This window comes from Seriola dumerili, unplaced genomic scaffold (genome assembly GCF_002260705.1).
Source record: "Seriola dumerili isolate Sdu_G_001 unplaced genomic scaffold, Sdu_1.0 BDQW01000138.1, whole genome shotgun sequence".
Lineage (NCBI taxonomy): Eukaryota > Metazoa > Chordata > Actinopteri > Carangiformes > Carangidae > Seriola > Seriola dumerili.
This window is the reverse complement of record NW_019174393.1, coordinates 17,930,251-17,943,134: the sequence shown is the minus strand read 5'-3', so window position 1 is coordinate 17,943,134 and position 12,884 is coordinate 17,930,251. Positions and strand designations below refer to the sequence as shown.

The following is a 12,884-nucleotide window of genomic DNA, read 5'->3' as shown; positions in this document are numbered from 1 at the left end:
AGTGTTTGTTGCTTCGGAGGCATCCCAGCCAACCCCTCCTCAGGATACACTCAGCAAGCACTTCATTAGGAACACCTGTACACCTGTTTATTCATGCAATTATAGAATCAGCCAGTCACGTGGCAGCAAGGCAATGTATAAAATCCTGCAGACACAGCTTCAGTTAATGTTCACATCAGACATCAGAATGAGGGAAAAATGTGATCTCAGTGACTTTGACTGTGGCTGGTTTGAGTGTTTCTGAAGCTGCTGATCTCCTGGATCCTGGATTTTCTAAAGATTTTACTCAGAATGGAGCCAAAAACAAAACCATCCAGTGAGCAGCAGCTCTGTGTTGATGAGAGAGGTCAGAGGTCAGAGGAGAATGGACAGACTAGTTCAAGCAGCCAGAAGAGCTATGGTCACTCAGATAACCACTCTTAACAACAACGATAAATCTGGCATTGATTTGATTTTTAGTATTTACAAGCCTCTTCTCTGCACTTCAGTGTCAGTGTGGCAATAAATCTTTCTTTTTTATATAATTCTTCTCACAAATCAGCAGCTGAATGTTTTGCAGATTCCATTTCAGCCAATTTCCTATTGTTTCATCCCTATTTACATATTTATACATTAGTAATAAATGTAATGAGTTGTTAATGTTAATGTTAATTATTCCTGGAAGATAGTTTAAGATTAAACATAAATATAAACATAAATTATAAATATATATTTGGTCTTGAAAAATGACATCCCACTGATAATTTACAAAATGGCGGCTATAGGGTCAGTCTTTATCTCTGTTTGGCTATTCCAACTCTTGGTATACATGTGATCTATCATGTGATCCCCTGGGTTGCTCTTAAAGAAGGAAATTACTTGATAAATTCTAATTCATCACATTCAGCCAAACTTCTTTACTCTTAAAGGTCCATATAGTACAAAAGTAGATGTCCATGTGTTGTTTGATTTTAAAGCAGGTCTAGGTTCTATATTTATACTGTGAAAGTATCAAAGTGCTCTGTCCACACAGAAATGCACACAGCCTGTATTCAGAAACTGAGCCTTAAAACCAGCCGTCAGGACTTCTTTAACTTTGTGATGTCATAACAAAGCAGTCACTGCCCTCAGCCACGCCCAAGCCCCGCCCACCTGGACCCATGATACAACCTTGCAGGATTTGGTTTCTCTGAGTGTTTACCTGAAATCTGCTATACTTTTATTCAACCACTCATAAAACAGTCAGCCAATCAAAAGAGAGGCTCAGAGCCTTCTCTTTTCTGATTGGATCACTGACCTGTTGTTACTAGAGCTCCATAGAGAAGCCTGAGAGAGGAGACGTAAAACTACATTGAGATGGTTTTTGGTTCTTAAAACCACAAATATATCTTCTTATGATCAGCACTGCAAATAAAACACAGGAGAAAAGGAAAATATGGAGCTTTAAGTTGCTACTTTCGAGATTTCTGTGTGTGATTCTTAGAAGTTTAGGAAAATGTCATCTTTTTAAGTCACTTTCAGCTGTGTTGGCAGGTTAATACTCCACTGAGGGAACGGCCAAATCCTTCATTGCTGCGTACATTATTATTAAGGCCAAGAAATATTTCATCTTTTGTTTCTCTGAAAGTGAACTTCTCTTCAGTGACCTAATATCTCTCCATTTCTCTTTCTCTGTTTATGTTTGCAGATGTTGCTGGAACCAAACATGAAATATGGCTCTCCTGAGAAAAAGTAAGTCAAAATAATGCATGATATAAATGTAATATGGCTGATTTATGGTCTCAGGTGAAAAAAAAATTTAAATGAGAAAAAAAAAGGAAAGTGTTCATGCCTGTCTCCTCTTCCTGTAGCTGTGCAGTAACAGACAGACTCGAATGTTTGCTTGTAGTTTAAAAGTCATATGGACTATAGTGTGAGTTTAGTTTTGTGTTAAAATTGAGGTTTAGTTGGTGTAGCCATAGCCAGTGTAGGACCCCCTAATTTCTCTGTAGTGAAAGTAACAGGAAAGCATCTTAGCTTGCATGCATGTGCACTAAATGTGTATGGTTGTTGGGGGAGGGTTTAATTAGGTAACCAGATGACAGGGTGTAAGGAGTTAAATTTTATGACTCCATGCAGTGTGTGAACAGCAGTTTGGACTCAATGCTAAATGCTTGCAGCCGTTTGCCTCCAAAATGAAACTTTACCAACAAAAAAAGATTTTATGTTTTAAATTTGTGATAATTAACAACATTTATTTGCATGGTTTAATTTCACCCGACGGTACTTGATCCTTGAGAAAATCTGCCATATTTTGGCTGGTGAAACATTTATGCTAGAAAAATTAAAAAAAAATTGGGCAGAAAGTTCAGTTTTTAAAAATCAGATACTAAAACGTCAGAAAAACTACATCTGTGCCGTCCTCGATCTGTGTCAGTATAAAGTATTTCAGCCTAAAACCGCTGTGCAGGTAGCATATTGTCCAGAATTATTCATGGCACCTGGATGAGCAGCTGAAAATGATAGGAGTGGCCTGTAACTGGTTTCAGATGGGTATGTGATTCTCCTCTCTCTCTAGTCTGCCTGGCAGCTGGTGGAAATTCTCCATACTCAGATTAAAACACAGCGTGTATGTCTGTGACTTTGTGAGGAAATCATTACATTAAAACGGCGGCCTGGTTTACACAGCTTGTTTAGTGCTAAAATAACCGAACAGTTCATCTACAGAAACTTAATCAGCAACAGTTTGGATAATGACTCAATTGTTTCAAGTTATAGTTTCTCATTATTTTTCTTACTGTAAAAAATATTGTGTCTGTTAAGTATGGAGCTAGCTAAAGCCTGGAGGCAATTAGCTTAGGTTTGCACTCAAAGACTGGAAGTGCACTAATTAACACATTCTGCTTCATTCGTTTAATCTGTACTTTGTTTGAAATACAATATGTTAATGAGGTGCTGGTAGGTGTATTTTTAAAACTTGGACAAACCAAGCTAGCCACTTATGATGCTAGCTAGCAATATGAAGACGTGACCTCAGGCTTTGTAACCTCACGATGGGAATTTTCATTATTATTTGACATTTTCTGGATTAAACAATTTAAAAAAGAGACTATGTGATGAAGTAAACCGTCATGATCTGTTGTACCACTGAATGTTTGAGAGGAAATTCTTTGAAAAACAAAGAGTAAAACAGCTTCTGAAATCGCTCACTACTGTCAGCGCTAATTGCACTGTGCTAATTGCACAGTGAGGACTGACTCCTGCCTCTTCCTGTGTTGCAGTTAATCATGTCCTCCTGCTGCTGCTGCTGCTGATGTTGTGCCTGCTCCTTCACAACACACTGCTCAGAGCCTCCACTCGGCCCAAACTCTCAGGTACATCCACTCGGGTTTTATCCATGTCTTTTATTTTTCATGATTGGTGTTTTATGAATTTATGGACCGTAAAAAAAAAAAAAAAAAAAAAACACCAGTCGTATCTTTCAACAAATCCTGTAGCTTGCAAATCCAGTGATTGTCACTAGCATTTTTGTTTTGTGACCTCCATTTAATTTCATTTTAATCATCATGTCAGTGTCCTCATGTAACCTGCTGTCCCCGATTCCTCTCAGATCACTGGAAGAACCTTGGCAGTGCACCTCAAGCCCCTGCAGTGAGAGTGTCAGAGGTGGATAATGTCATCCCCATCATCATCTGTGCATCCGAGGAGCGTATGGGTGGAACCATGGCGACCATCAACAGCATCCATAGCAACACAGACGCCAGTGTTTTCTTCTATATTGTCACATTTCGTGATGCCGTGAAACTGACAAGGTTTGTCACTTGGGAGCCGACATCACAGTGTTATCGCTTATCAAGTTTATTTATCTAATCCAACTCTCTTTGCCTCTTCTCAGGCAGTACATTGAGAAGACTAAACTGAGAGGCATCCGGTATAAGATCCTGGAGTTTAACCCCATGGTTCTACGAGGGAAAGTGAAGCCAGATTCCTCTCGACCGGAGCTGTTACATCCGGTGAGTTCTGGGTTTGCTTTTGTTCAAGCAGCAATACAAACGTTTGACATGAAGCTTCAGTTTCAGTTTAGGTGAACCAACTTTGCTTTTATTTTGCAGCTCAACTTTGTTCGCTTTTACATACCTCTGCTTGACATCAACCATAAGAGGGTGATATACTTGGATGATGATGTCATCGTGCAGGGTACGTATATGTGACCATCCAGGAAAGTCAATGATCCCCTCCAGGTGTGTTTTAGACATATAAAGAGACTGTTTGGAATAATAATTTGCACCTGGTAGGATTGTTCCACAGGAAACATTTCCCTTACAAAAATATTGCAGACACAAGACACTTTATTTGTCATTATAGACATACAACGAAATCATGTTTGGTAACTCTGAGACTAGGAACAGTAGAAAAGAAGATTAAATTAGTTAAATCTGAAGAGGTAGATAGATAGATAGATAGATAGATAGATAGATAGATAGATAGATAGATAGATAGATAGATAGATGGCAGGTTAACAGGGACAGTGTGAAAGTGCCTGGTTTAAGTCTAATAAACTTACTTTGTTCAGCTGAATGAGCAAAATTCAGGATTGTCTGTAACTATGCCTAATAACTGCAGATTTAGTTCCAGATGTGAAAGTAATACATGCAGAGGTTTGTAGGTCATTATGAAAACAGGACACACTACATCAGTGGTTCCCAACTTGTGAGCCGGGGCCCAATCATTTGCAAACAAGTACAATTTTGGTGAAATGATGTAATTATAAAAAAAATTTATAAAAATATAAAAGATGTCAGTATGTAACTTTTTCTGTAACTTTGATTGTTTCTCTGATAACTTATGAAGCAGACGTTCAGCAGGTTTTTACCAGCAGCTGAATTATCCACAGAGGTGTCGTCCTCTCCACAACAAACACACCAGGGGATTAAAACCAGTACAAACACCCAGAAAACAGTTTACCTTTAAAACTCAGAGATTCATGGCGCCTTGGCGGCTCAGCTGTTCACCTGGTAGAGAGCATACCACAAAGGCTTAGTCCTACCTGCAGCTGCCGGGGTTTCAGACCAGCCTGACTCTCATGTCTCTCTCATTGTAGCTATCAGAATAAAGGCGAAATGCGAAAAAAAATCAGTAATTCACCGAAGCCTGTCGGCGGACACATGATGTCCAGCATTACCTGGAAACTGAGACTGCTTACCTTTGATTCTTTAATAAATTATGAACCAGACGTTCAACTGGTTTTTCCCGGTAGCCGATTAATCCCCAGTGATCTCCTGCTCTTCATAACAAACGTACCAGGGGATTAAAACCGTTAATGAATAAAGCTGTTTCACTTTTTAAAAAAAATCAGTGATGCTCTTCAGCTGAACCAGGACAGGACGTCTCCAGCTGCTGGGAGCTGAGCTGTCTAACACTTGCCTGCCTTTTTTTTTCTCTGATAACTCAAGGTCCAATAGTCCGATGACTAAAATCCTTCATCAGGTTAAAATATAGCCTGTGGTTGAAAATGCTCAAGGTGTGAAAAGTGGATGTAGCGTAAAACTAGATAAAAGGCAATCTTGGATGTGGGCCGGATGTGGGCCGCCAACATTTTCAAGAGTTGGAAAAGGTCGGTAAACACTGACCTACATCAACTTTATGAGTAACTTCAGGAGTAAGAACTTCCACATCCATAAACATTATTATCATTCATTAAAAATAATCAGTCTAATTGCTCAGGGATGAATGTCTGTTCTCAAACTATTAGTGAATGTTGTGTAGTTTGTCAGTCATGTTAGATAATGGTGTGGTGACAGGTGGAGAGTATGTGTGTATACTTCACCTAAAGGTTGTCATGTTTTCAAGGAGACATCGAGGAGCTGTACAACATGAAACTGAAGCCAGGACACGCTGCTGCGTTCGCCACCGACTGCGACCTGCCCTCCACGCACGAGATGGTGCGCAGCATCGGCATGCAGGTGGATTTTTATTTCTTGCATCACTCTGTGTTATTATGTCAAACCTGGAAAATCAGACCTGGAGGAAACACCGGATCCTGAAGTTGAATGTGAATTGGTTTGCTTGTTGCGTTAAGCTAGTGTCAGTAGATGTGTACAGTCCATGTGCATGTGAAGTATTTTTTGATTACACTTTAAACTTTAAACTTAATCATTCAACTCTGAAGTGGATTCATGAGAAATGTATTATGAGCCGCCTTTCTCAGGTGACCTCTGATTGTAGACTCTGAAATGTGGTGTCCTGTCCTCTGAGCTCGTCCCCTAGACAACCTACATGGGCTTCCTGGACTACAGGAAACAGGAAGTTAGAGACCTGGGAATTAACCCCAGGGACTGCTCCTTCAACCCTGGAGTGTTTGTGGCAGATCTCAGCGAGTGGAAGAAACAGAAGATCACCAAACAGCTGGAGAGATGGATGGAAGAGAATTTCAGGTAAGATCTGGTTTGGAGAATTACTCCCTTAGTTGCTGGACAGTCATTTGTTTGACAAAAGACATATCAAAGGAATATAACTCTTATTCGAAAAATAAGTACAATTTCCAGAACCTATTGTGTTTTAAAATAAGAACCACTCAATAAACTGTTTGCGAGGAGCGTCTGTGATGATAAGAATGTCTCAGGACTTCCTCCATCTGGTTGTTGAAAACAATGCAAAGATGTTTAAGTAAAGTTATTATCATAACCAGCTGTTTTCCATGTCCGGCACTTTCAACTGCATTTTATGAATCGAAGCTGTTGTATAAATATCAGCTTTTATTTTTAAGAACTTACGTTTCTAAAGAAGTAGAAGCATCTGTGTGATCAGACCCCTCCTCCCCCCCCCCCACCCCCCCTCTCTCTCTCTCCACCAGGCAGAACATATACAGCAGTGCCATGGCAGGAGGTGTGGCCACTCCACCCATGCTGATAGTTTTCCACGACAAATACACAACGCTGGACCCGCTGTGGCACGTCAGACACCTCGGTGAGGACCTCACTTTTCATACACTGATGAATTTCATCGTGAGTTCCTAAATGGCACAGTGGAACCTGAGATGCAAACTAGTTAAAACGAAACAGGTGTTTCCTTTGTACATTTACTTATTATGAGAATTTGGTGCTATTTTATTGAAGGTTTTGTCAGTATATCTCTAACTCAGTGAAAACGGACCTAAACTAACTGCAGCTAAACTACTGCACACTCCCTCAAATGGGCCTCTCAATAACAAGTAAGAAAATATCCTCTAATTTTAAAATGCTATAATACTTATAAGGAATCTTAGCTTGCTTCATGCTAAACATTTTACACCAGTAAGAGTAAACTGAATGTAAATTAATGCAATATGTATTAGTGAGTGTGCACATCCATGAGAAGTGTAATAATAATTCATAATGACAGGTCATAATGCATGGCCGCATTGTTAAAAACTAAAGCTAAATAGCTGTCATTGAACATGTTTTTCATTTAATTACGACACAGCAAATGTTTACATAAGAAGTAAACATAAATAAGATTGTATTGTATTAAAATTTATTTCTGTTTGATTTGTTGTTTTCATCTTCCACACAAATCAAACAAAGTCAGTGGACTGTATTGAATCAGGCTGTTGTCTCAGACTGAATCAGTAGCTTTTAGTGGAGGAGCTCCCCTCACTGGTGACTGACTGCACTATTGTCAACTCGACGTCCTTGGTAAAACCATATGACGACAGTGAAAACCACAGGAACAATTATAATTTGATATGTCAGCCCCCAAATAATAGTCTGCAGAGTCCTTAAACTTATGCGCTGTGCCAGGATTTGGGCTGTTTTTGCATCAGCTTGGACTAACAGTCGAGTCTGCGGGGGAGAGCAATGGAAAACTGATAAATACACATTCTAGACAAGATTAACAAAAATAATAAATAGCAAAATATTACAACAGAGAAGCAGGTAATTTACCATATAAACGTGCCATAGATAGATAGATAGATAGATAGATAGATAGATACTTTATTAATGATAATATTAATCATTTATTAATCAATCAATGGCAAGCGCACTCATTATTTCTGATACACACAGACATAGAGGAAACTATAATATCGTAGCTCTTCCCTCAAGTCAATTTCAAACAGCACTCCTGTTCTCCCAGGCTGGAGTCCAGACGCCCGCTACTCAGAGAGCTTCCTCCAGGAGGCTCGGCTGCTGCACTGGAACGGACCGTTCAAACCCTGGAACTATCCTGCTGTTCACCTGGATCTGTGGGAGAGGTGGTTCATCCCGGACCCCTCCGAAAGATTCTCCTTGGTACGACCTGATAGCGAAAGCTGAGGTCAGCTGCTGTCAGCATGTAGAGCTGAAGACTTACTCAGACAGTTGGGGGGAAGGGGGGGTAATAGGAAACATACAGGGGATGTCACGCTGAGGAATGTTCTTGAGGGTGAAAGGTTGTCGGTTGAACACTGCATGAGAAGCAGTGTTGTTGGTGTCGGTGCTCTACGTGTTGCTAAATGCAAGTAAAATGTGACTTATCTGTTGTTGACAGATACCTGTAAACATATTAGAATATCAATAGTAGGAATGTGTTCAAAGTGAAAACGACAATAAAGATCTTTGTCTTTGCAAAATGTGGTAATAAGCTGCAGAAAATCTCTTTCCTTGCTAACTTGAAATACATTTTAAAAACTCTTTTTTTGTCACATTTTCTGGTCTTTATTTTCATTCATACTTCAGACATGGCATTGGAATCTTGGGGTAAACAGAATATGTTACTGATACATCACTATAATGACTAACTACAGGCTCCTGGACATTGTTGTGCCAGGAATTAAATAAGATTACAGCATTTTGCCTTCCTACTTTTTAGATGTCAAAGTTAAAAACCTGCGTTTAACTGATATTTTTCTGCTCTCTGGATGGCAGCGTTTGGTCACAACTTTGGTCTCGGTCTATTGCAGAGACATTTTCTACAGACGTTCACGGTGCCAAGAGAAGGAGTCTTGAAGTGATAGTTCAGGTTATTTCACGCAGAGTCAGAGTGTTACCTGCGGTGGATTCAGATCAGTGCGCTGCCAGGTAGGAGAAGCAGCAGGAGCACCGGAACACCAGCGGAGTGATGAGCTGCTGTGGGCGGGGTGAGCAGCAAAAAGGTGTTTTAGACTTCACTGAGAAACTCTGAAAACTGAGATATTCTGTCATTGACTCGTTGTTCTAATAGTGGGAAAAAAAACTCTGTCCATCTTGTGCATTAGACTAAGAACTTCTGTTGATTATTGTTTCTAAAATATCTCAATACTACTTTCTGGAGCGCAACAGCCATTTTTACCATTCAGGTACAGTAAATTTCATTTCAGGAGCTTCACCTTCAATTCACCTTAAATCTTTGTTAGTTTTACATTTGTAGACTGTAGGTCTCTTCAAATGCATGAATCACTAGACAGACTCACTGGAGTACATGTGCTCTCTGAGGGTTGGTGCAGTGTTGGCCCAGCTCCACTGGGAGGCGCCAGAGCAAAAGTAAAGATCCTTAATGGAGCCACTGTGGTTTCTTCTCTGATTGTTCAGGAGTTGTAAAATCAGTTCACTTTCCAAATAATTTCACTTTTTACTTAATTTGCAATCAATGATTTTTCCAATACATAATTGCAAACTACACATTATATTTTGTATTCCCTGGGGGCCAAAAATAGCAATGTGACACATCATGAAAATACCAACATGCAGTGTGGATGAATACAAACATATATGTTAATAATTTCACAATTTATTGGTTGATTTCTATATTTTACTGGTTATTTTACTTTGTTTTTGTCCACACATTTCCATGGAGATCAATTCTTCAGTGTTATCGAATGACATTGACTCCTGAATCAACTTTGTGTGTTCTACGTTTTGTTGCTGTTTGTTTTATTTGCTGCTTTAAGATAAAATGAAAATAACAATATCTATGTAATATCTTTTTTTTTTTAGTTGCTTTTCTTTTTTAATAAAATCACAGAATTGATGGAAATCATCAAATATACTCTGGGGGTCTATAAGATCCATGTCCAGGACTTTTCTCTTGCTGACTTGTGTCTTATTATGAGAGAAACACCTTATTGCTGGCGTATGGAGATATTCTGTGGCTGAATACAGTTAGTTTGAATTTTAATTAGAAGGAAATACCTTTCATACTCAAACAAACACTCTGGGAGTCTCAGCCTCTTACCTTCTGTCAGTTAAAGACATTCTTTCTCTCTGACGTCACAGGTCTTAAATGGTCTTAAATCTCAGCCTGGGATTTATTTCACTGTTTTGCTTTCTTGCCTGAGAAGACAACAACTCCTGTCAATAAATATAAGTCCTAATAACAGATGCTAAATTACGTGGGCATGTGCATGGAGCTACAAATTACATGTGAATTTTAAGAGGAAAATACTTTTGTCAGACACATTAAAGTTGTACTTGCTCATTAGTTGAGGGAGTTGATGTCCTCTCTTATTTCAGGAATGATGTTATTCAAGCACAGCGTTGTTTTGAACATCCATCAAGGGTTACCTAGGGTTAAGGTCACAGGTGTGTGTGTGTGTGTGTGTGTGTGTGTGTGTGTTTATGCATTACTCCCCTTTCCTCCTCTTGGAAGCTGTTAAAGCGTTACTGGACAGTGGGAGCTAGCGCTGGCGTGCATCAGAGGTGGAGGTGTGTTTGCTGTTTCACGTCATCATGACGTCAGAGGTGAAGTTCAAGTTGTTGTGGAGTTGTTGGACCCTGACGCGCCACTTCAGCAGGATGCCAGGGCCTGAAAACTGATGAGGCACCGAGCTAAACATCTGCACCGGAACTGAAAGATGTTTAGCTAATTGTTGTTTTTTCTGTCTCAAAGTTCAAACTGAGCACATCTTTTGATCAATACCACTGACTCAATGTTTGCTGTATTCTCCATCTCCTGACACTGCAGGCTTTCAAAACTCGCTCTCTGATCTGCTCACTGTGGCAAATACATGAGGCTGCGTTGCTTCTAAAGCAATAGTTGGACATTTTCGGGGAAATGCTTATTTGTTCTCTTGCCAAGGGTCAGATGAGAGGATCGATGCCACTATCACGTCTGAAGAATATGAGGCTACAACCAGCAGCTGGGTTGCTTTGCTTAGCATAAAGTAGCATAGGGGGAAACAGCTAGTGTGGCTCTTTCCAAAGGCGACACAATCCACCTCCCAGCACTTCTAAATCTCACTATTCAAAAAAAAAAAAATCTTTTTTGGGGGGTGGGGCGTTTAATGCCTTTATTTGACAGGACAGTGAAGAGCGACAGGAAACAGAGGGACACAGAGAGGGGGAATGACATGCAGCAAAGAGTCTGGCTGGCCGGGAGTCAGACCAGGCCTCACTGCGTCCCAAGCAGTTGGCTATCAGCTCGCTCCATGAAGCTCACTATTTTACACATTATATTTTTGCTTGTGTGTAAAAGTGTAAAGAAACTTGAGGTTTTACAGAGAGGTATGTACCAGGCTGTCTCTTGACCGGGTGCAGGGACTTCCTGGAGTCTTGTGCCGATTGTGATGTTGCCAAGCAAAACTCCAGGAAGTCACTGCACTTATCTGGAAAAGATATAAAATTAATGAAATCTGTTTTCAGAATAAAAGAGCTTTTGTCTCTTCAGCATCAAGTTGAAGTTTGAGTTTCTGCCACAGCCGTATGCACACATGATTGTTGCTCATATATATAATATGGTTTGGTAGTCATGTTTTTTTTTATAATTGAATCCATATGCTTTTCAGATTCTCACGTGTGACATGGCTGCTGTAATTCTACAATTTCCCTTTGAGCTTAATAAAGTGCTCCATCTATGTGATGATTCAATGTTATCATATGCACCCCACGCAGTCAGACATGTGCACTGCCGTGCCTGTAAGCACACGCAACAGTGACATCACGTTGTGTGGAAAACACCCTGAGAATAATGGAGAATTTAGATGTTAAAAAATCGACATCAATTCAAAAATGAAAGAGAGAGAAAAGAATCTGATGAAACTCTGGAAACTTTGTACTTAGAACTTGTGCAGCTGATGATGATAACATGACATTTGTATCTTACACAATTAGCGTTAACGCCATATTTTAGGACTTACTCTCGTTGAAATGGGGCACCAGTCCTCTGGGAGGACAACAATGAATTACTTCATTGCCAAATTTATCAATCTCATATCAGAAGCCATGACTTCTCGATTCAATGGATCTCCAGTCTCTACGTCAAAAGAATACAACAGGACAACAACTGGGTGTAAATAAAGGAGTTTATTTAACTAAACTACTATCTACAGAGTGAATGCAAGGTGTAATAATCATAAAGATGAAAATAATAAGGAAATGAGCAGTGTGATGAGTTGGCAATGGTGGGAGAGAATATGTTATGGCTATACACTATACAGCTAATGATGCTACATCTACGAATTAGGTTTGATGATTAAATATTGCTATATTTCGACATCAACCCAGTCATGAGCAGAGTGTTAAAACCGGCCTACTGTGAGTTGCGCTGTAGCTGAAGACCTTCGGCTGGAACCCAGGTGGCTGTGGTTGCCGTGGTAACCCTGGAGACGCGGGATCTAGGTGGATTCTCCTGGAGGCCGTTCTGCTCGGCTTCTCTGCAGGCGGTCGTGCAGAGGTGATATCTGCTGGTGTCTCTTGCGGGTTGATGCGAAATAAACTCTAATGCTCTTCACTTTGGCTGGATAACTTTAGAGGAGACTGGTGTTGACCAGATGACTCTAAAGTTGTCAAAATCTTCAAAAAGGAAAACTTGATGATTAAAAGTTTAAATTAATTAATTAAAAATAAAAGATCGCGCATGTAGACAAAAATCATGTTACTTGTAGCTTGTGGCAAAGAAAATTAAAGACGCGAAAAGTGCAAAAATGACTAAGAGCCATGAGTTTGTGGCGAGCAGCTTAGAGCTAAGAGTTCACATGGCTACAGAGCCGGGCT

General features: G+C 39.9%; 1 protein-coding gene and 1 long non-coding RNA gene across 2 annotated transcripts; one reads left to right on the top strand and one right to left on the bottom strand.

Annotated features, from left to right (window-relative positions):
• The first annotated feature begins 1,691 nt into the window (after window positions 1-1,691).
• glt8d2 (glycosyltransferase 8 domain containing 2) lies at window positions 1,692-8,277 on the top strand. Its single transcript, XM_022749702.1, has 9 exons — window positions 1,692-1,710; window positions 3,240-3,332; window positions 3,569-3,770; window positions 3,854-3,971; window positions 4,071-4,155; window positions 5,809-5,921; window positions 6,226-6,392; window positions 6,812-6,924; window positions 8,074-8,277. The coding sequence occupies exons 1-9, from the start codon at window positions 1,692-1,694 to the stop codon at window positions 8,250-8,252; spliced, it is 1,089 nt and encodes a 362-aa protein (XP_022605423.1). The 3' UTR covers window positions 8,253-8,277.
• LOC111224988 lies at window positions 8,157-10,218 on the bottom strand. The gene is made up of 3 exons (XR_002665252.1): window positions 10,129-10,218; window positions 8,966-9,044; window positions 8,157-8,235 (listed from the first exon to the last, which is right to left on the bottom strand). It is a non-coding gene; the product is annotated as an uncharacterized LOC111224988 (long non-coding RNA).
• Window positions 10,219-12,884: the final 2,666 nt, after the last annotated feature.